Raw genomic sequence first — 21,226 nt, 5'->3', positions numbered from 1 at the left:
CCACAAGATATTCCGTAGCAGACGACAGGAAAACACGCTGACGGTGTCGTCTGCGAAGTGTCGTCTGCTAAGAGCGTAGCACCCCACTCCCGATATTCTCGCCGTGTGAATGCTCAACATAACACAGGACGGAACTTCGGCTCTGTAAGCACTGTTTTCGCTTTTTCTTCCAGTAGAATATTCCTTGAGGATGTCGCTCGTGTGAATACACGGCATATGCTGCAAGGAAGGTTTGCTGTGCACCCTAGAGCAAGCCCATAGTGACTATATTCTGCGAAGAATACTATAAAGAAAAAATACTCCCACGCCGAGTGGATGGAGAAGCTTTCCAAAATGTTCAGGGTTTATTTCTCTCACACAACTGCGTCTGTATTCGTAGGTGAGGACATCTTCTCAGCCATCATTCTTCGGATATCGGGTTTGGATATCTTCCCTACACTCGTCTTGGGGAAGTCGTCCACAAATACGATATGCTTGGGGATCTTGAAGCGGTCAACCTGAAAAAGGGGACGGTTCGATGAGTCATCTGGCCGTTTATTGCGGCTCGGAACAAAGCTTTGATGCCACCATATCTCTATTCGAAGCCGCAGTCGATTACAGAGAGAGGTCCTGTCCCTGTAATCGACGGTCCCCCGGTTCAAATACGGTATTCATTCCTTTCTTGAAAGCAAAAAGAACGAGTTACTTCCAAGTTACTTCGGACACAAACTAGTAGTACACATGCAGGTGCAGCGCGCGTGAGCAGTTGAGTTCCACCTCGAGTTGCCTGCGGAGGAGAGCAACACGCTTATAGATCGTTTTCGTTTATGTCAAACAATTCGAATGCTTTGCATCTTACTCCCTGTGGGCGCACAATGGTTCAGCTCATTTCAATGGCAGCGGTTCATACTTCCTGAATAGAATACTCTCATTCACTGAATGTCCCGTTTTATGGCATAAAATGCCATGAAAGAACCGGAGAGAAAGCAAGAAAATATGGGGACGTGAGTGAAAAGCGAATTAAAAGTAACTCGGAATTTGGCAAAGTTACCTGAAAAAGAAACGAGTTCCTCTGAAAGGTACCACGGCGCAAAAGTACAGAGTTAAGACACAAGCTACAAAAAAAAAAAAAAAAAAAAAGAACTTAGTTACAATAACGCGTTACCTCGAACTCTGCCCAAAAGTCCCCGAGTCAATTTAAGAAATCTATTTGGTGTATGGGGTTGGCACATGTGTGCCGTGCCCCTGTTCTGGATGGATCTGCCCTTTGCGTCGGTTATGTGAAGATTCGTGGACTTGCGCATTCAGCCTTCAGCAAAAACAAAGGAGCGCTAGTGGTATAGACAGGGAAAACAGCATTCCGCCATTGCCGGAAACCGCAACGGAAACGAAAATATATCGGCTCGTATATACGCCCCAAAGTACATTGCACGAAGACAGCACGGCAACCGGGAATAAACCTCTACCCGAGAAACGTCATCATGACGTTGGTAAACAGACTGAAACCGAAACAAATCGGAAGGGGAGAGCTGGGTTCCACGAATGGGCAATTGTTCCCTGCCTTCTATTGAAAGAAAAGTAGGACCGAAGGTCGCGTCCCTTTCAGAGACCATCGTAATCCCCTCAAGACCGTGGCTTTCGGGCGCTACCTTGTTCGCCAGTAGCATTGAACGTAGTTCAACTCTACCAAACTCGTGGCGCTGTCGAACATTATGACGTCATTTGTTTACAAACAGGTAGAGGTCTATACAACGGATCTCTTCGGGATGCCACTCGCTACATCTACAATTTAAATCGCTTTGACGCAAACACACGCAAAAGAAGTCTACACAGCAGACTGCAAGTAAAGCACGGGGACGCTCGTTGAAGCAGAACCAGAAATTTACTTTTACGGAAGACGTACTATTTCACCTAATACAAATTGCTTTTGTACTGGAGACGGTTAAAAAATAATAATACAGAGCTGAAAGTTGCAGCTGCACAAGGTCCGTCTCATTAGTAGAAGCCGTGACAGAAACGAAATGGAGAGGCTGGTACACAGAAAGCACATTCTTTACCCTTTCCTGGTAACAGGGCTGCCGGTATTATACCGGCACGGCCGGTTATTTGCGCGCTCTGCCGGTTGCCGGTAGAAAGGTGATACCGGCAGCCTTTTGTCGGTATTTGTGGCTCAAGACCTTCCATAAGGGCTTTTACGAGGTTTTCCCTTCAACATTTCACTACTGTGATGGTTGTGGGCACACCTGAGAAAAGGAAGAAGCTCGGGGGAAAACGGAGAAGGTGTGACGTAACGGGCACGGACGGAGGTGCACGGGGGATTGCGTTCTGGAAGAGAAGATCCCTGGCTGACGGTCGGCGTCGTCTTGGGGGTCCTACCGCCACTTGAATAGATCTGGAGCACAGACCCAACTCCGCAGTCACCAGTCGTGTTCTTAGTTATTCATTATTATTATTATTCATTGTTATTCATTAAGTCTTGTGTTCGGTGGAGACAAGAGCAGTGGTTGTGCAAGGCTGTTGGTGGTTGTGTCGAGCCAGCTAGAACGTTCCTCACCCACTTTCCCTTTCCCACGAGCCTTTCCTCCTTCCCCTCTATTCCACCCCCTCTCCCTCAGCCGGTATTTTTCGCTCCGAAAGGTGGCAACCCTACCTGGTAATATAGGCAGAGACCCTGCGCAAAAACTTTGTGCCGCAAGCAACCTTCACTCACGTGGTTAGCGCAGAAGTCCCGCAAGTGCTCCTGGGACGGCACCGCGGCATCTGGAGAGAGTCGAATCCAGGCGCAGAGCTCTTCTCCGAAACGTATGTCCGGCACTCCGACTACAGCAGCTTCGGCAACTGCTTCGTGGGCTGATATACAGCGGTCGCTTATTACCGGTAGTGGGCGCCCTTTACACACACAAAAAAAAAATGTTAACGGTGTCTCACCCAATAGCGCTGCAGCCACTTCCTCGGGGTTGATATTGACCCCGCCTTTGATGACAAGGTCCTTCAAACGGCCACAGATGCTGAAGGTTCCGTCTCCCTTTGCCACAGCCAGGTCACTGCGGAAGGTTCCCTCTTCGAGTCTCGGTGTTCTAAAACCTTTAGGCTACCCTATGACCTCTATTACGTTTTACCATTCAAGAGGTCCATAGGGCACAAATTTGCGCGCATGGCTTTCTTTTTTTTTTTTTTTTGCAAAGAAGACAGCAGGGGCGGATCTAGGATTTTTCCGAGGGGGGGGTCCGCTATGGACAAGTGCCAGGTGCATGCTGGGATTGGTCCATTGAACCCTATGTTCAAGTCTGGAATTGAGGGGGGGGGGTCAGGACATCCGGACCCCCCCTAAATCCGCCCCTGCAAGACAGTGAACAGAATCGCAAAACATCGAACGCACACGTTATAAATCTACAGAGTTCAAACGAAGCTGGACAGTTTAGTATGTGCCAAAGCGACTTGTTTGGTACCTTACTGAGTGTCCGTAAAATGTACACATCTCCACGCTTGAACCATTTTTATGGACTGTGGTAGTTAACTAATTAAAATAGATTAAGAAAACGGACAAGAAAATATCATTCCCTGTACCCTGTGGCAAGCCAATCACCCAGCGGCGCCTGGCCCAAATATCCTCCGAACACTGTCGGACCTCTAAGATGCAGCTCTCCGTCGACTCCCTCTGGACCGCCGTTCATCAGACGAGCCTCCGTGTGGGGTAGTAAGACGTAGCCACCTCCAAGGCCTGCCTCTCCAACAGCACACGCGCCTGCTGTCTCAGTCAGGCCATAGCCGAGCTGCGCTTGTAAACAACACTGATTTACAACCGAGAGATACAACCGTATATCTTACTCACCATGAGCCTGTCAAGACCCAAGGCTCGCCGGATGCGCTGAAGCACGACATCTTGCACGATGGTAGCGCCCACAAGTCCTGGAATATAAAAGAAAGCTTCAATGACTGTCATTTTCCGAGTAAATTTAACAACTCCCCATGCGACAGAGTAGAAACATTCTGCTTGCTGAATGCTGGGGATGCCAAGAGATCATGGAAGGTAGTCGGTGTGCCTTGGAAGGAAGTACATCCGTGGTGCTGGATGGCATTGAGAGTCTGAGGTGCGGGCGATCCAGCAGGAAGGAACACAGTGTCGATGCCGTTCACCACACCGACGGTGGCCAAGTCCACCAAGCCGAAGCAGTGGTACAAGGGCAACACACAGCATACTCGAGACTGCAGGGGCAAACAATCGCGCGCGTTTTCAGGAGCTGTTCACGGAAATTCCCCGCCTATAATTACTCAGCGAGTGACACTCTTAAGCAGAGCAGTTTCGTCAAACGTTGGTGCATGTTCGACGTTAACGTTTGCTCCCGACGTTGTCAGACCGAACCTGACCGAAGACGCCAGTATCTCGATGGTATGAAGCTTGAAAGTTTTATATGCTAGACAGACCGCCGAGTGCAATGCATGTCCCAATCTTAAAAGCGATAGAAAAAAAAACAAAAAACAAAGAAGAGACGGTGCTGGGGTGAGACACGGACTAAAGAAAGCCCAAATTTTGCCCTGCCCAAATTTTAACTTTGTTTCACATGTCCGAAGGCATGACAGTTGTCATTCCACAGAATACCACGACAGTTTGGAATGAATCGTTCTCAGAACGCCACTTTCAGTACATAGGCAAGAAATTTTCGTGCGTCGACAAAAAAAAAAAAAAAAAGAAAAAGAATCAAAAGAAGCTCGTAAGAACTGTATGTCAGCGTACTTTTTGCGAGAGACCGCTGGCGGGTCCTAAAAATTTGGCCGCGTTGAGTACGTTGTAATGGCTGAGCGGGATACTCTTTGGAGGTCCTGTGGAGCCCTGCAGACAAAGACTCGCTGTAGTACTGGTTTTTGCTAGGCAGACAGCTTACCGAAGAATGCATAATGAAAGTCACATCCTTCGGCTCTGGTTCCAGGAGCGCCGAATTAGGACCCGCGTCACGCAAGATGTCTCCGAACCCTACGGTGCCCCTGCGCATCATGACTAGTTATAATCTAGTTGACACGTATCATGGAAGAAAAGAAAGAGAGCTCGCAGTATCCTATTGCGTAGCAGTGTACATATATTTCAACATCATGTCCAACTGCTGTGTCCCAGAGCTGTTCCACCAACGCGAGCTGTCCGCCTGGTGCGGGTACGCGTGATCCGCCAGAAGCTCTGTATTGCCCAACAAAGCTCCTGGGACCTGCGTCCGGCGCCCGTTGGAACTGGCTCTGGATGTGTTGTTTCTGTTTTATGATGCGTTGGGAGAACGCAGTGTCAGATCGTAATCAGCGTCATTAATGCGAGAGCAGCTGGTAAGCTGAACGGTTCTACTTACACCTTTCTGTCATTCTCGATAGGAATGATGTGCCGAAGCCTGGGATACCTGCGATGGAAGGCTCACTCACTATGTGTTAGAGTTTCTAGGCAGAAAGAACAAACGGAAATGTGTCACTTAGCCACAGAAGATTTCGGTGGCTTCAGCGTATACTGCCGATGCACGTAGTCACGTATATGACCGTGACGCCATCGTTAGGACCACCCATGTGGTGATGGACCATGAGCACGCCTTGAGTGTTCAGGCATACTCAGGCCGTGGGCATGCTCCATTGTCCCTACTTTGCTTGGGCTCAGTGCTTTGCTTTGGAGGGGTCAGTTCGGTGACACACTTCCTAAAGTTCTCAAGGTTTGAGGCTGCGCGTGAGACCTCACCTGGAGGGCTGTGATGTCTTGCCTGTAGTGTCGATGATACCGAGAGAGACAAGCTTCCGATAAATGGTGTCGTGCACTACCAGGGCGCTGCAACCAGTCTGATCAACAGATATGACGATTGATGTACAAGGTTGGATTACGGACCACAAAACTCAATGCATTCCTCTATACCAGGGGTCTGGAACACGCGGCCGGGGCGCCATGTGGTCCGCAATGACCTATATTTTAATTTTTTTGCTTAGCTGCCCCCCTTGCATGAGTCATTATAGCCGACGACTTTTACGCATTTACGTCATTAACGCATCATACATGGCACCGAAACCAAGCTTGGCCGGAATTATGCATTATGGCGGCAGTCCCGCCTTTCCAGTGTTGTACGTAGCCGTAGCCGTTACTTTTTTCGGTAGCGGAGTAGAGATTGCGCTACTTTTTTAAACTGGTAACGAAAGAAGTACATCCGCTACAAATTTGCGGTAGCGCAATCTTTGAGCGCTACCGCTACTTTCCGAGCTGGGGTTCGCGACAACACGACTTCGACCTATCATCAAACCTCCACTCTGCCTGCCTTCGATCCAGCTGCCCGATATCACAACTCATTCTGGGAAGACCGGGCAAATAGCCGAAAGGAGGGCACAGAGGCCGTTATCTTGCAAAGAGGATGTGTCCTCCACGTGTTCCCTATTTGGGATGAACCTTCTTGAAGATTTGGTGCATTGTGGGAGTTGTCTGCAAACTGACGTCACTCCATTCTGGAGCCGTCCTTGCTAGCTATGAGTCATGACATTCCACATGACATTGCACCACGTACGCTCAGGTGCTTGACAGTTGCAATTTCTTGTCCGCTGCAATGGAGGGACCATGACCTGCTACAGTACAAAACAGTAGCGTGGTGTTCAGATGTCTACTGTGCGCCTCGGTGGGAAAGCTTTATCTGTGCGTCAAGGAAGTCAACGTCCAATTTGAAAAAGCACACCATGGTATGTTTACTAACTTCTCGTTCCGGGCAATGCGAGTTCTTTTTGTGACAAAGCTGTTGAGCCTTTTATCGGTAGACTTGCTTTGTGCTTTATTTGCTTTAGAGGAAGAGAAAAAGATATGCAGGATACCGAGTAGGCTTTAGTAAATCTGTAAAAAAAAAAAAAAAAAACGGTTTTCAAAATTTTAGCCTTCAGGCAACCTACGTGTGACCTCCATTGGACGTCGATTTATTATTTTGAGATATTGTTTTATTTTATTATTTATTATTTTAAGACGTTTGAAGTACGTCATCAACGATGCTGTTTGTTTATTTCCTAAAAAGTAGCGCATGAAGTATCGCGTTACTTTTTACGGGTAACTGTAGCGGTATTCCGCTACTTTTAGGTACGTGTAACGATATCGGGATTTCGTTACTTTTTGCTCAGGTAGCGCGTATCGGTATTGCGCTACCTTTTTCGGGTAGCGGGTACAACACTGCGCCTTTCCGAGCTGACGTCGGTGTATAAGTCCTACAGATTACTTACTTCTAATGACCGCGTCTACAATGTGAGGGTATACGCACATGTGTGATGATGGCATCCAGTTCCCGCGGGTGACAGCGGTCATTGATGGGGACCAGAACAAGACCTGCCTTTGCAGCCGCATATTGGGTCACCAGCCAATGCTCGCAGGTGGGCGCAGCCAATGCCAGACGATCTCCCTTTTGTAGACCCAATTTGTGACGCAAGCAAGCAGCCACACAGGTTGCCTGCAATGATGCTCGGCTTTATTGCAGTCCTGTTAGACTGAAGTACAAAAAGTCGATCCCGAAAAGAGAAATGAGTAACGACGTCACTGATGACAACACAAACGAACTATACTTCACGAATAGTAATAGTGAACGAATGCTTTTTCATCTTAGGCCAGCATCTCCCGTTTTGCCATAACGGCATGAGATGCTGCTCTGATGGCTTCCGAAGAGAGCCCACAGATGCCACCTTTTCCCTCAGCCAATACCGGGGCAAGCGCGACGCAGTGGGGTTTGTGTACATAGGCCTTTGAATCAATACGATGTATGAAAAGTTTTTTTTTTTTTAACCAAACCAGTTATCTCAGACAACAAATAACTAGGCGTCAGTAGGAAAACCAGTAGAAGTCAATGGGGACCCGGTCACGCTGAAAGGCGAGACAAGCAGGAAGGCCCCTGATTGGCCGACTGGAATGCATAACGTTGCATCTTTATTGGTCCTGTCAATTTCATTTGCATTGTGCCCAGTGCCGTGTGAACTATCTCAAACTATGCGTTCTATGGGGCGCTGTTACTGCCACGCCGCCTTCCATTTTTTGCCCCGTCTTGGATTGGACGAAGTGGATTGTCAAGGCCCGTATCAAATTCTTGAGCCTTGAAAGCTGAGCACTGGGCACAGAGGGTTCTCATAATAGGTTCTCTACAGTACCTTCATGTAGATCAACGTACCTTTGATTGCACATTTAACCTATCGCTAAATCTTTGGTGACGATGACGGAAACGAAAAACTCGAAGTCGTAAGGTTTTTACTAAGACTTGGCCAATTCCCGAACATTTTATGTCCGGATTGCACCTTCACCCGGACACCGAACGCAAGCCTCGAATTTCCGAACTGTTCGGGTGAAATCCGGACAGCTAGGTGGCAACCCTACCACAGATACCTGAGAAGGGGCTTCAGCCCCGTCTCGGCACGCCCTTGCCCAATATCATAAAATCACTTCATTCAATACTGTATTCAGGACTCTAACGTCACAGATTTCGTGCCGATCACTCTCATAGTTTTATAGAAAATCAAAGTTGAAAATTGCGGGCAACACTGTGCCGAAGTAGACACCGACTTGGCGTTGCCCGTCAAGCGCGGCGACGAAACAACATCGCATGCGCATAACAGTGGGCCTAACCAGGCGACGTCTACGGCGCGCCGCGTGAAAACCAAAATCACAAGAAAAGGTCGGATACATAAGCGCCATTGTTGCCCGCTAGAATGAGTATTTCTTTTTTTTTTTTTCACACACAAGGTGTCGCTCCGACCGATTTTGTCGCACTTTTGACGCCAATTTAGATCTTATTTAGAGCAACATAAGTAACAACTCTTAAATGACACCAAACATGTAAGCTGCTTGTTTGTAACTGCTTATTGCTCTTAGGCCTCAGTGACCGAAACCCCCGAATAGCCCAGACAAAAAGGATTGATTGAATATCTATATATGTCTGCTCCTGTAGCAGACAAACTCACTGGCACTCGCAGGACTTATGAGACTGGGCATCCCGTTTCTTCGTAACGGCACATGTATAATATTACACTATTATTATCAGAAAATATATATTGTAAATTCCACCTTCATATAGGAAGGATGTGACCAGCCGCAATATACGTTTTTAGAGATAACTTTATAGCGCCCACCTACGTCTACAGCCGTGTATGTCCGTCTGTAACAGTTGTGGAGAGAGTAAGTTACAATGGCACCGAAAAGTGTGCTGGCGCCCCCTGGATTAGGATGGAGAGATGGCACAGCATGGCAAGATACAGCATTTAGATGCCTTTGGCAAATACTCAAAGACGAAGCCAATATTATTTCACAAAAATTTTATGCAGGGCAAATTCCCTACTAATATCTGCAGGAGTTAGCAAATCATGCAGAGAAAGGGGCGTGATTTTCAACGATTTCCTGCTAATCCACAAGCCAAAAATGCGTACGCATTTATTTTATACATTTATTTACATTCCTGCATTTGTTTTGGAAACTTCCCTTTTGCTGGACTGTCAAGATATTGTCACGTCACTCGATTTCATTGCAGACGACAGCGTTTGATGACAACCGACAGTCCGATATTAATATTAAGAATAAATGAAAGGATAAGCGTACCTTTTGCGCTAATTCTGCGATGCCGAGTCGTCTGCCGCCTTCAGCTGGGAAAAAAAGAGCAACACGGTCTCCGACCTCGAGTGCCATGCGATCTAGAGCCGCGCCTAAGGTTCCCCATTCGACGGCCGGCTGCGTGGGTCCGCAAAGTGTCGAAATCCAACGACGATGCCCTCCGAAGAGCCACGCGACAGTCCTCGAGGAACCCATCCGTGGGTGAGTGACCGCGCGCCAACCGACCACAGATAAATATAGGATAAAACTTTATTGTGCTTATCTGATAACACTGTCTGTTTGTGATGTCGCGCAGCCTACACAGGAGTTGTTGTCTTTGGCGTAATCAATGAGTGCTTTCCAGTGGGGGTCCTGCGGAGAAAAAGTCGATCGAGTCAACTTTGTGATTCGCATAGACACATAAGTTGTGTGCACAACAATAAAAAAAGACAATTTTCTTACGTATACTAAGAGACGAGGGTCCCCGAGTACAACCAGATGTCGGGAAGCCCGGCTAATGGCAACGTTAAAGCGCTTGGCGTTGAACAGGAAACCAAAGTGCCCTTCTTCGCGTAGGTCTTCCTCCGTCGTGCGCACCTGGTATATCATGTTGCAAAATAATTATCGTCTCATTTATCGCGTTCCAGTTACGCCTTACACAGTCTGACCCTGTCGCAGCCAGTAGCGTAGCCAGCTAGCCAGCAGCGTAGCCAGATCATGACCTATTAGATTATAACGTCCATGTCATAATCGGCAACCCCATGAGAAGCCCGTCCGCACGATCTGCTACGCATTGGACATCGTCGCACGAGATCTGCATCATGATTGGACAATGGAAATTTGAATTTTGTACGCGCAGAGGCGAACATACGACTACCGTCGCCCGTAGCAGACGACAGCAACAGTGGCAACAGGGAAAACGCGTAGAATGATGATGATAATCAACTTTAGAAAGACGCATCCCCGTGGGACATCCACCGCTTGTACAAAAACACTAAAGTAAAGCTGAAATACAAAGTCTTGTAGAAATTGAGGACGCAATAACCGGGCCGACAAGCAGCGCCACTGCTAGCCTCGAATGGCAAATTGCTAGGGAGGCGGTGCCTATGACATGGTCGCTATAATCTAGTAGGTCGTGAGTAGTGATGGGCGATAGTCATCCAAACACTAACGAAAGGACTATCGATGGTTGAGATGACTACTCATTTGATTATGGATTGTTTTGTTCAAAACTATCGACAGTAAGCTGGACACATTCCAAACCCGCTTGCTGCAAAAATGTAGAAGTCACTGCTCCCAGATGTTTATCAATCAAAGCAAATACCGTATTTATAGTTGCACAGTAGATATCTTTCGCACCGTTAGCATTAAAAAAAAAAAAAAAGAATTGATTACAAAAAACGGAGGAGCTATTCCGAAAAAACGGACGGGAACTTCTGTTCTGCTTAAACCAACAAAGCAGAAAAAGAGATTTCGTGGATTCTTGTGCGCTATGCGTATGGTTAATATTATTCAGAGCAGCCGCATACGCTGTCAAACTATAACTAGTTTATGTTATACTGTCACAGTAATATATGGGTTTGTGACTATATGTGCCACCATAATTCCTCCCCAGAAATGCCAACTTTATAGCAGTGTGTAGATGTATACTCCGATATCTCATATTTCACGAACTTCATATTTTATTTCCCATGATCACATTTGTTTTTTTTCCCGAAAGGTAATTATGAATGACGAGCGAAACGCGATCGTCGAACTGCATGCACGAGAATTCAGAAGGTTTTGTTTCCGATGAGAATATGTTCAACTTTTAAATTGCGAGAAGACTAAACGATATAGTTTGCATGAGGAAAACGCGAACTCATACGTTTTTTTTAAAAATAAACATGACTAAAATTTTAAATTCGTAGTCAACAAACTATTGGAGTTTGCAGGAGTCAAACGCGAAAACAGAAAGATTAGTTTACGATAGAAACCTGTTCAATTTTTAAATTTGGAGTGAACAAACTATTGAGAGTTTGCAGGAGCAAAAGCGAATTCAGAAGGTTTCGTTCTCAAAAGAAACAGCTAAAATTTTAACAATGAAAAGATGGCTAAGAAGCAAGCAAGCTGGGTGAAGTTGATGCATAATGTAAAACTCCGAGACTATAGAGACTTCGTGTTGTGTCTGTCCCTTTGTGTTCCCTAGTCTCGGGGTTTTACATTATATGCATAACATTTTAAATTCGGAGCGAATAAAGTATTGATAAAACGACGATAAAACCGGAGACACGGAACAAAAAAGACGACACGACACGTTCTCAGAGAACGTGTCGTGTCGTCTTTTTTGTTCCGTGTCTCCGGTTTTATCATCGTTTTACAATGTACCACCTCGCCTGCACCCTTGCACTTCTACCATTAAAGTATTGATAGTTTGCAGGCAGGAGCGAAACGCGAATTCAGAAGGTGTGCCGGATTGGCTTGCCTCAAGCGACGTGAAGCTCGGTGAAGTCACGATACTATCGATAGTCCGAAAAACCATACACTATCGCGATACTATCGAAATTCCGGTTCACTCGATAACAGACCTCTCCCTGTTTGTAAACAAATGACGTCGTAGTGTTCGACAGCGCCACCAATTTGGTAGAGTTGAACTACGCTCGAAGCTAGGGGCGAACAAGGTCGCGCCCGAAAGCCACGGTCTTCAGGGGATTACGATAGTCCCTGAAAGGGGCGCGACCTTCGGTCCTACTTTTCTTTCAATCGGCCTGTCGCGCGACGTTTGGGGGCGCTCCGAACCATGTCCTTCAGCGCCACATATGGTCGAAAGCGCGCAACTCGGTGGCGTACCCACGCAAACCGATCAGTTTCGGTATCGTGTTGCGTCCGTACTGCGGGTCTCTGGAAATAAAATCCCTGAGTAAATCTTTAGGGACTCAAACTTACGGAAATGAGAGGCGCTAATTAAGCACGCCTGCGGATTAGAAGAAGAAATTGACGGCGACGTAACGTTAATCGAGGGAAAATGCATCTCGCAATTGAAATACAGCGCCAATTACAACGTTTGTTTGAACATGGTTTGAACGTAAGCACCATTTCCTCAAATCGTTTACACAAAAGTGGGCGTGATCGGTAAGAAAAAAAAAAAAAAACTTTCGTAGGCCGTAAACTCGTATTTCGTTAGAGCGTAGCGCTCCTAGCTAGGTACTGCACGCGCATTCACGCGCACATGCAAACGCCGGCGCTTGTAACTTTCGACTGAGTCCACAGCATGGGCGTTCCCAGGATTTCTTCCAGGTGGAGGGGAGGGGGGGCCTCGCGGCCTCCCAACCGCAGTGCAGGCATTCATTTACAGTCACAGACTGCAGACCACCGTAGCTGCGATCTGTGTATTCTAATGTACTATGTATATATATTAAATAATAATGCTGCAGTGAAATTTTACAGAAATTTTCATTTGCCGTAGAACTGTATGATGGTGCTATGACTTCCGCCCACCCTTACCTCAGTGTTGCCAGCGGAAGACTACTCTTATCAGAAGTACACAACTAGTTAGTTTTTCTTTCCCCCCATCAAAACAGAAAACAAGACTTCCTACATGGTTACAAACCCGGTGAGCAGTGCAGGGGACACGGCAAAAAGATGTGCTTGTAGATTTTGGTGACTGCTGGCATTCCAGGACCTATTCTATTCCTATCTATCTATCTATTCCTGAACCTCAAAACCTTGAATAGCAAAATAGGCAAAAGACGAACAAGGTCAGAGTACATCAGAGCTGAATAGGATCTGCACTTAACCACGCTCTGAACCTCCCTCGCCAGTTATGTGCACCCCGAACCGGAAACTAGTTGCGGTGGCAGCACTGTAGAGTCCCAGCTAGCGGACGACAAAATTATTCATTTTTTGTCAAGGTATCACAAAGGTGTGTACGGCTACACGTAAACTTCTGCTGGAATCGTGATCACTAAGAAGAGACAAACAGCTTGACACTGTTTTCAAACACAGCCACAGAAACATTTTAACTAATGAGCATTTTTGTGTTGTCCCCATAAAACTCCATGTATTCATATGAAGGGAAACGAAAATATATTAAAATTCAACCAAGTGTTGTAGAGAATTGAAAAAGGTGTCATTCCATGCGGGATTTCTCATAGTATTGTCTACATGACGTTTGACTCCATATGTAGAGCCGTTTCAGAGATAACCTTGACAGAGCAAGTTCCACAGACATTACACTGAGGTGATTCTGCCTTAAGGCAAACAAAATGAATGACAACCAGAAAACGATGAATGACATTTACACGATACATTTACACTCCTCAATGAATGACATAAAAAAGCTATCTTACCGTGCTGATGATAATGAATGGTCGTTCTTGACCCTGAAACTCTTCCACAGATCCAACCTTGCAGACTTCTAACCCTAGAGAGTTCATTAGGAGTCGTATCTGCAGAAACAATTAGTTACTACGTAAATTATGGCAGGAGCAAGGACATCTTGGGGTATCCACAAGATTCCCTTGGAACATCAACATGTAGAGTCGAGTCCCAGTGCATGCTAAAACCACCTCAATTATTTACAGACGACAGTGCGTAACCATGCAATTTGGGACCTATGACCTCAAAGACTATGGCACTGCACCACATCTGCTACGGGGTGAACTGCTAGTGATGATGTCACATGAGGTCGGAACACTGCAGGGGCTGCGGCTGGCCTGAAACTCCAGCCTGGCCCAGCCCATGGGCCTGATGCTGGCCTCACTGTTGCTTTGACTCCAATTTCAGGTTCAGTTCGAGAACTTTTCTCAGGCCTGTGTTGGACTTGAGCTTTTTTGTCAGTCGTTCCTCCTCCAGTTCTCTGTGACATTATCGTACCATTTGAACAGACAACACCAACTGGGTGGACTGGGCCAGGTACGGGTTCAGGCCAATAAGTCAAGGCCTGTGCCATGCTCTACATGAGATGGTGAGCAGGCCATGTCTAATCTTTTTTTCCGTGAGCCCACCTTTTCCACCTGCTTCCTGTACGGTGTTATGACTCCAACGTCCTTCGCCACGAGCCCTCGAGTTCTGTAGGCTTGCTGGACGTACTGTGCAGCCAGAAGCGCTTCGGCCGCGTTGAACCATGATGGTCCAGCACAGAGTTCCTTCTGCTCTTGACCTCGAACCCCATGGAAGACCACAGGAAACTCTTCGTTCGTCTCCCGAGAGACAAAACAACTACGCAGCTCCCCAGCGTAAAAAAGCTTCGAGTAGAGTCGCAGGAGTGGCTCGGGGCACCGGTAGCTGTCCACCAGCTTGGTCACCTAGAAATGCACAAATATTGAGCGAAAGCTTCGATAGTACCCTCTGACATGTCCTTCTCCATCTGTAGGTTCGTCATAATCGGGCCAATAACGGCTAAATACCGTATTTACTCGCGTAATTTGCGCCATCGCATAATTTGCGCACCCCCACTTTTTCACTAAAAAAGTTGTGAAAATAAAACGACCAGAACACGTGGAGGGAACATACGCGTCAGCATTCCGTAAGCTGGCTTCACCTAACGCATGCGTGCTTTAGGAGAAGCTCGCTTTAGAAAAAGCGTGGAAAGCACGTCCTGGGCCTTTTTGAATCATCTCGCAAATTTTTACAGCATTGACCAAAAACGAAGAGAGAAAATCCTTACAACCGACTTCTTTCACTGACAGTTATAGAAAATGAACAGTCACTGTCTATTTTCTTGCCTAAATTTTTATTTTGGTGTAATTTTTTTTATACGAATTTCGGACGATACGAATGTCTTCCGCTACCCCGTGAGATTCCTATCACCGAGATTGTATTGTACTATTCACCTAAAGGACCATCTCTTAACAGATTTTGCACATTTTTCAAGTCGGCTCGTTAATGCCTCGCGTAATTTGTGCACCCACAACCTTCGCGTCATTTTTCGGTAAAAAAAGTGCGCAAATTATGCGAGTAAATACGGTAATAGAGCATTGTGCTTGGGGTTAAACCCCCCCGATTAGCGTCACTGGAACTTCGGGTAAAACCCTGAATCCCCCCCCAAAAATCAAGGTCGTCAAAATGCCAACTCTGCAACTCGTACAGACGCAGGAGATACGAAAAATACTTGCCGAGTTCGACATCAAACCTGATCTTTGGAGGCTGTATTGGCACTTTGCAAAGTTAGCTTTCGGGGTTTTTACCTTATGTGACGATGATGAAAATAGGGGGTAAAAATGGGTTTTACCCTAGGCCACAAGGCTCACCGTGTGAAGGATGTACAGTAGTATCTCTGTTACTGTAGATGTCACTTACCAAGCGTATATCTCGCCGAGTTCCGTTTGAAGCATAGGGAGGCGTCGTTAAAATCCGCTCTAAGAGAGAGGTTGAGAGACCTCCATCGCAAGCAATGCGGGATCTCACTACTGGACCCAATTGCAGAGAGTCTCCGCAGAGTACCACCTATGGCAATAAATGGAACACACATTGTGTCGATGATAATATTTGGCAACATTGCTTCGCTTTGTCAGATGCTTGGTGGATTTGGAACGTCTCAATCCAATGCCTCGTGTCTCAACAACCTAACGGGGATGCGCATTAATATGACGCCCGTTAGTGTGATGTTCACACGATATGTTTGTCCTGAAATCTGTGGGTCCTGATATTGCAGCCCCTTATGCGAAGTATTTGACTGAAACATCATCAAGCTTCTCTAATTACGAAGCTTTGCGCGAAATGTTTGGGCTTGCCGCCGTACAATTTCTCGTACCTGTCCACCTTGTGCCAGGACGAGCGGGATCAGGCATTCTGGTTCTGTCAGCTGACCAGCCTGCGCAGCCAAAATTAAAATTATTAAGCCAATACACTCCTTTCCCTTATTGTTACCTCGTCCACAAACGCGTGACTAAAATGGCCACCGGAGAGGCCCAGGCCAAACATGGCACCTGCAGTGGCTACGGTTGACACCACCACACGACATCTCGCGGCACGTTCGAGGTCATCTGGAGTGAGGCAGACGTGTCGAACACTCTCGGGAACGTCCTACAGCACAAAATTGCGAATGAAGAATGCCATCTCGACTTCCAGCGACACAATAGAGACACAAGATTGCCGTACCTCAATGTCTCGCTGGTAAGAAAGCAGACGGACAAACTCGTGCTCCTCGAGGCGGCCACTTCCCCAAATGCGCACTGCCTACGAGAAGTCGCACAAATGTCATTTAGTTACGAATTGTAACAGAGCATTGCGCAGGCTTTGATCTACTGGGCTCGGAAGACAAAACAAACCAAGAGATCAGCTGCACTGTTCGATGGGGCGCAGGCAAGCACGCGAGTGTCGCTGTGCCGTAAAATAACTTGGAGGAGTGCCTCGACCAATGTCACCGACTTCCCTGTGCCCGGAGGTCCGAATACAACGTGCGGAAGGGGAACGCTGTCCATTCGTAGAATGGCTTCCACAGCCGTCCGTTGTTGCTGGTTCACGCAATCCTGGATGGGCGTCCACTGCACGGCATTTGCCTTTCGTGCTCTCTGAAATTTTGTCTTTGGGAACAGCACTGGAAGAGTGCCATTAAGTCACACGTCTGCACGGAACAGATCGATAGCACTCTACGATTTGTCTGCGCTCGCTGCGTTAGTTCAGAAAGTTCAGCAGCAGTGCTGTGAGTGTGCAGTGCCAGTTCAGACAGTTCAATTGCAGCTTCAAAGCATAGCTCTCTGTGGTCACTTCCAAAACAAAGGAGCAAGTACAGAGGCCTTTCTGCAGTCATCTGCACTGTCATCACCATGCTACTCCTTACACTCACTCTGTTGGTTCTTGTCTTTCCTTTCATACAACGTTAACAAGAAAGAGCACAGGGTGCTTTGGAAAAACGAATAGGAAAGTGCTGCACTGCTTGAGCTAATGCAGCGAGCACAGTCAGACTGAAGAGACCTAACATGTTGACTAACCGGTACGTAAAAAGGGACGTGCCAATCGGAGAGCCATGTGGCACCGTCGCAGGGGTGTGCGATTTAGCCGAAAGGAGACGTTCCAGTAGAGCTGTTCTTGAAGACAACGTTTATGGAGATTCTCTTCAAACTGAAGCAGTACATCCTCTTGCAAGACCTGCAAAGAAGAGCTAAAGAGAAAATTGCGTGTCTGTGTCTCGAGCTTGCTGTAGCTGGGAGCCCATTGCACATGCATTGGCTAGGGGTGTAACCTGGCTAGGGGTGTAACTGTTGACCACAAGTGTCTGGAACATGGAGACTGATGCCCACACGCATGACACTCGTGTGTGCTATTTCTCTTCCAGGGACTTGCTTTCTTTTACGTAATCTTACCTGGAAGACAAAGCCCTCATAGCGTGGCCCAGGACAATTGGATTGCTCGAGAAGCACACGGTCTCCTACAGCCAACGATGGCCGACCTTCAGCCAACCCACTGCCGATATGCAAGCAGAGGAACTCTGCCTCAGCTTGTAGGACTACCTTTAAGAAGACACGACAGCTTGTTGAGAGAACGGCAGGAAAAATATGCTTTCTGCCTGCCATGCGATGCCTCACCTCTTGAAGGGAACACCGGTCTAAGTCTTGCTGCCGTTGGATTTCTTCCAGATGGAGGAGAAGTTGGAAATGTTCCACATAATTGTGCATTCCCAAGGGCTGCATGGAGTTCATAACAGCTGTAGATGATTCAATAGCGTGGCTGTGCCACAAATACCTGAAGGTAACGGTGGGCGTGCCGACCACTGGTCGAAAGCTGTCTGGCTTCTCCGCTGACGGGGAATTGGGGTAGGCTAACTGGCAGACGACCACGGGTCCTGCGTAGAAGTAGGGAGCATAATGCATTTCCAATCTTCCTCCGACATTCCGCCGACTTACCGGGCAGGAGCGCGCCCCGGCACTACAAATGAGTCGGACGACTGTGCCGTACGATGCTGCAATTGCCTTTCCCTGTGCACACTGCGGGGCAATTGTGCTTCCAGTGGGTGCTGTGCTTCTAAGAAAATGTCGCGCTCCACTCGGAAGCCTTCAAACTTCAGTACGAGACGCTGTCTGCTACGCCCCGCAGTCCTGCGACGCCGTTTGAACAATCTAAATGGGAGCTCAGACACCTCCGCGACCTACTAGATTATAACGACCACGTCATGATCGGCAACCCCTATGAGGAGCCCATCCGCACGATCCGCTGCTGATTGGCCCACGAGATATACATCATGATTGGACAACGGAAATTCGAATTTTGAACATGCAGGAAGTGGATGTACGACTACCGCAGCAGACGACAGCAACAGCTTCTATGAAAACGCGCAGAATGATGATGATAATCAAACATCTTCCGTGGGATATCCACCTCTTATACAAAAATACTAAGGTACGCTGAAGTACAAAGTATTGTAGAAGTTGAGGAAGCAATAACCGGGCCGGTAAGTAGCGCCACCGCTAGCTTCCAAAAATGCTGCGCTGGGAAGGGGTGCATATGACATATGGTCGTTATAATCTAGTAGGTCGTGGCCACCTCTACGAAGATATGATGCATACGTAGCATTGCAAGTGACATGCAAGACAAATTCAGCTCCAGGTCCCATTGTGGCGGCAGTCGCGCCTTCTATCTGAACTTGATGCAAGCGGCCGTCCGAGTTCACTTCACAGCCTGTCAGCAGCAACACGTTCTCTCCACAGTTCCTGTAACCCAGCGATATCTAATCCAATAAGAATCTTTGTGGAACTCACAGCCCGAAGATCTCACCTGATTGGCACGCTTAAAGTATGCTTCTCTCCAATCATCACGCAGCCAAAGTCAACCCCATCGCACAGGGACAGCGATCGTGCCTGTTCGGGGTCCCTACGTAGTGTAAGGTTAGTCGTTGTACTAGCAGTACTGTTTACAGTACAGTACTACAAAACCAGTACTAAAAGTACTGGTTTTGGTATCCCTCTTAATATGTGGTGTGTCCAAAGACAAACATTACAGCAGCCTCCTGCAATGTCTACTTACATTTCGAAGGTCAAACTTAGCACAACGTCTAATGTGAGTTTTAAAAGCCTGCAAAGGCATTGTTACCAGATTTAGAAATCAGGACGAGTTTAATTTCTGAGTCGTACGTAGTTCCACGGATAACAACTCCCAAAAATTGCGTTACAAGATGCTGTATTACCGCCGATTTCTCGGTACTTCGGGAAATACGGGCAGTCCCCGTTTTATTCCGGTGTGCCGAGAAATGTATACAGTAATACAATGTACCTTTCTAAGCTCGAACTAGAGTTGCAAACCCATTTAGTCTAAGCTGAAAACCTAAACAGCCCTAAAGATAGTGAGAGTTTTACGCCCATAGAAGCGTATGTAACTCCAACACTCATCCTAGTTTCAGATAATGGGGTCTCTCAGCATTCTTACCGCTCAAAGCAGGAGACGAGACTTTGTGCCAAGCTCGACCGTAAAAAAATAAGTACACATTGCAGACGGAGCACGCTGTACAATTGGCGTGTAACATATATATCAATTGGCATCATTTTGTGTGGAGTGAAGTCTTACCGACTGGTGGCTACAGGGTCCATTTTTTTATTCTCCCGTTGCACTGGACTCATTCTGAGAGCCCTCCATGTGAACGGCCCCTGATCACTTTCAAGGGCGCATACCGAAACAGAGGCCCCGACAAAGGGTTTTCCTCCTTTCCACGCACTTGAATCAAAACTGACCTAAAAGCGCAGCACAATGAAAGTCATTTATAAGAAGGCAGTTTGCTGTCTCACCTGTCCGTCGACCACGCCTCCCTTCGAGTTGAGCTGGGTGACGGACCCGACGAAGTCCCGAACCCGCAACGGAACCATCTTAGCGATCACAGTCTGGATGTCTTTGGACTCCCAATGAACGCGTACCCAGTCGCCCGCTTGGGGCGCAAATTCTGGCGTGTATCCATCCTGCGGTATAGGGTATAAGCTCTCTACTTGTTTGCTCAAGGAAGCAGCCACGAACGAGGTCAAAGCCAATCAGCACTCAGAACGAGGACGAGGGGGCGTACGCCTCCCGTTTTTTTGAGTGCCGGTTGGCCGTGGGGTGTACGCCCCATCACTGCATTCCAACGCAGAAAAAACGACTCACTGCCAATTGAAATGGCCTCCTGCCGTCCAGTCGTCCCCTCCGACCATCGACTCTGGTCACCTTTGCCACGAGGACCTCTTCGGGCGTTCTCGTACAAACTCCCGCTTCTGAGCGAATCAGGTGCACTGCCTTGGCCACCGTGCTTCCTTTGGAGATGAGCAACCTGACAGATGCCCCGACACGCAATTCTCCGTCCCCTTCGGCAGCATCCACGGAGGAGAGCGCAAAGTAAAGCTCCCCGTCCACAAGTCCGTATTGTCCCACGGGGCTCAGATGCGTGATCTGGCCACGCCGGATCTCTGTCGCGCCTGTCTCTGTACTGCTACGAAAACAGAAGAATGAAACGGGACAATAATCAGGTACGCGAGTTTGTTTTCATTCTGCATAGTTACCTGAAGTCGACGTCCGACTCGTCCTGCACAGTCGACTCTAAAGCGAGATGCTTCGAAGGGCTCTCTAGTAGGGACAAAAGGTAGGACACACATTTTCCAATTAAAGTGAACATACTTCACATTGCAGGGAAAGTTTGGGTTTCGCGTTTTTCAAAACCACGCTGCCATGATGGCGATTGTGATTACGCTGCTTCGGGGCAGCAAACTCGAGGATAAAACTGTGTAAAGATATCTCAAGAACTATTAAAATGTTATGTGC

General features: G+C 47.5%; 2 protein-coding genes across 3 annotated transcripts; both read right to left on the bottom strand.

Moving 5' to 3' along the window:
• Nucleotides 1-312: 312 nt before the first annotated feature.
• LOC135395005 (putative acyl-CoA synthetase YngI) lies at nucleotides 313-9,853 on the bottom strand. Its single transcript, XM_064626166.1, has 12 exons — nucleotides 9,539-9,853; nucleotides 7,227-7,412; nucleotides 5,687-5,784; nucleotides 5,313-5,360; nucleotides 4,863-4,962; nucleotides 4,715-4,810; nucleotides 3,949-4,185; nucleotides 3,812-3,889; nucleotides 3,547-3,752; nucleotides 2,908-3,023; nucleotides 2,690-2,829; nucleotides 313-497 (listed from the first exon to the last, which is right to left on the bottom strand). Exons 1-12 carry the CDS (start codon nucleotides 9,743-9,745, stop codon nucleotides 354-356), a joined length of 1,656 nt encoding a protein of 551 aa, XP_064482236.1. The 5' UTR covers nucleotides 9,746-9,853; the 3' UTR covers nucleotides 313-353.
• LOC135395001 (putative helicase MOV-10) lies at nucleotides 9,786-21,121 on the bottom strand. 2 transcript variants are annotated; one of them, XM_064626158.1, is made up of 20 exons: nucleotides 20,968-21,121; nucleotides 20,576-20,897; nucleotides 20,227-20,394; nucleotides 20,009-20,172; nucleotides 19,223-19,318; nucleotides 19,015-19,158; nucleotides 18,355-18,546; nucleotides 18,194-18,293; nucleotides 18,037-18,135; nucleotides 17,815-17,961; nucleotides 17,443-17,599; nucleotides 16,780-17,048; nucleotides 16,610-16,687; nucleotides 16,379-16,534; nucleotides 16,263-16,322; nucleotides 15,809-15,955; nucleotides 14,515-14,814; nucleotides 13,858-13,956; nucleotides 9,992-10,126; nucleotides 9,786-9,901 (listed from the first exon to the last, which is right to left on the bottom strand). In XM_064626158.1, the coding sequence occupies exons 1-20, from the start codon at nucleotides 21,078-21,080 to the stop codon at nucleotides 9,809-9,811; spliced, it is 3,039 nt and encodes a 1,012-aa protein (XP_064482228.1). In that variant the 5' UTR covers nucleotides 21,081-21,121; the 3' UTR covers nucleotides 9,786-9,808. The 2 variants fall into 2 exon arrangements, with proteins under 2 accessions (XP_064482228.1, XP_064482229.1); XM_064626159.1 differs by having other exon boundaries at nucleotides 20,576-20,894.
• Between the last annotated feature and the right edge of the window lie 105 nt (nucleotides 21,122-21,226).

This window comes from Ornithodoros turicata, chromosome 5 (genome assembly GCF_037126465.1).
Source record: "Ornithodoros turicata isolate Travis chromosome 5, ASM3712646v1, whole genome shotgun sequence".
In the NCBI taxonomy this organism is placed as follows: Eukaryota; Metazoa; Arthropoda; class Arachnida; order Ixodida; family Argasidae; genus Ornithodoros; species Ornithodoros turicata.
Note: the sequence above shows the minus strand (reverse complement) of the source record. Positions and strands in the feature narration are given on the sequence as shown.

Bases quoted from the DNA above. Each gene is read 5' to 3' on its own strand.
- LOC135395001 (XM_064626158.1), bottom strand. From the start codon at position 21,080: ATGTTCACTTTAATTGGAAAATGTGTGTCCTACCTTTTGTCCCTACTA. The intron at 19,159-19,222 runs GTGAGATCTTCG...GCTGGGTTACAG, and splicing joins ACTTTAAGCGTGCCAATCAG to GAACTGTGGAGAGAACGTGT. The intron at 18,294-18,354 runs GTAAGTCGGCGG...ACTTCTACGCAG, and splicing joins CCGGGGCGCGCTCCTGCCCG to GACCCGTGGTCGTCTGCCAG.
- LOC135395005 (XM_064626166.1), bottom strand. From the start codon at position 9,745: ATGGGTTCCTCGAGGACTGTCGCGTGGCTCTTCGGAGGGCATCGTCGT. The intron at 7,413-9,538 runs GTACGCTTATCC...GCATCATTGCAG, and splicing joins TCGCAGAATTAGCGCAAAAG to GCAACCTGTGTGGCTGCTTG. The intron at 5,785-7,226 runs GTGCGTATACCC...TCTGTTGATCAG, and splicing joins TGGATGCCATCATCACACAT to ACTGGTTGCAGCGCCCTGGT.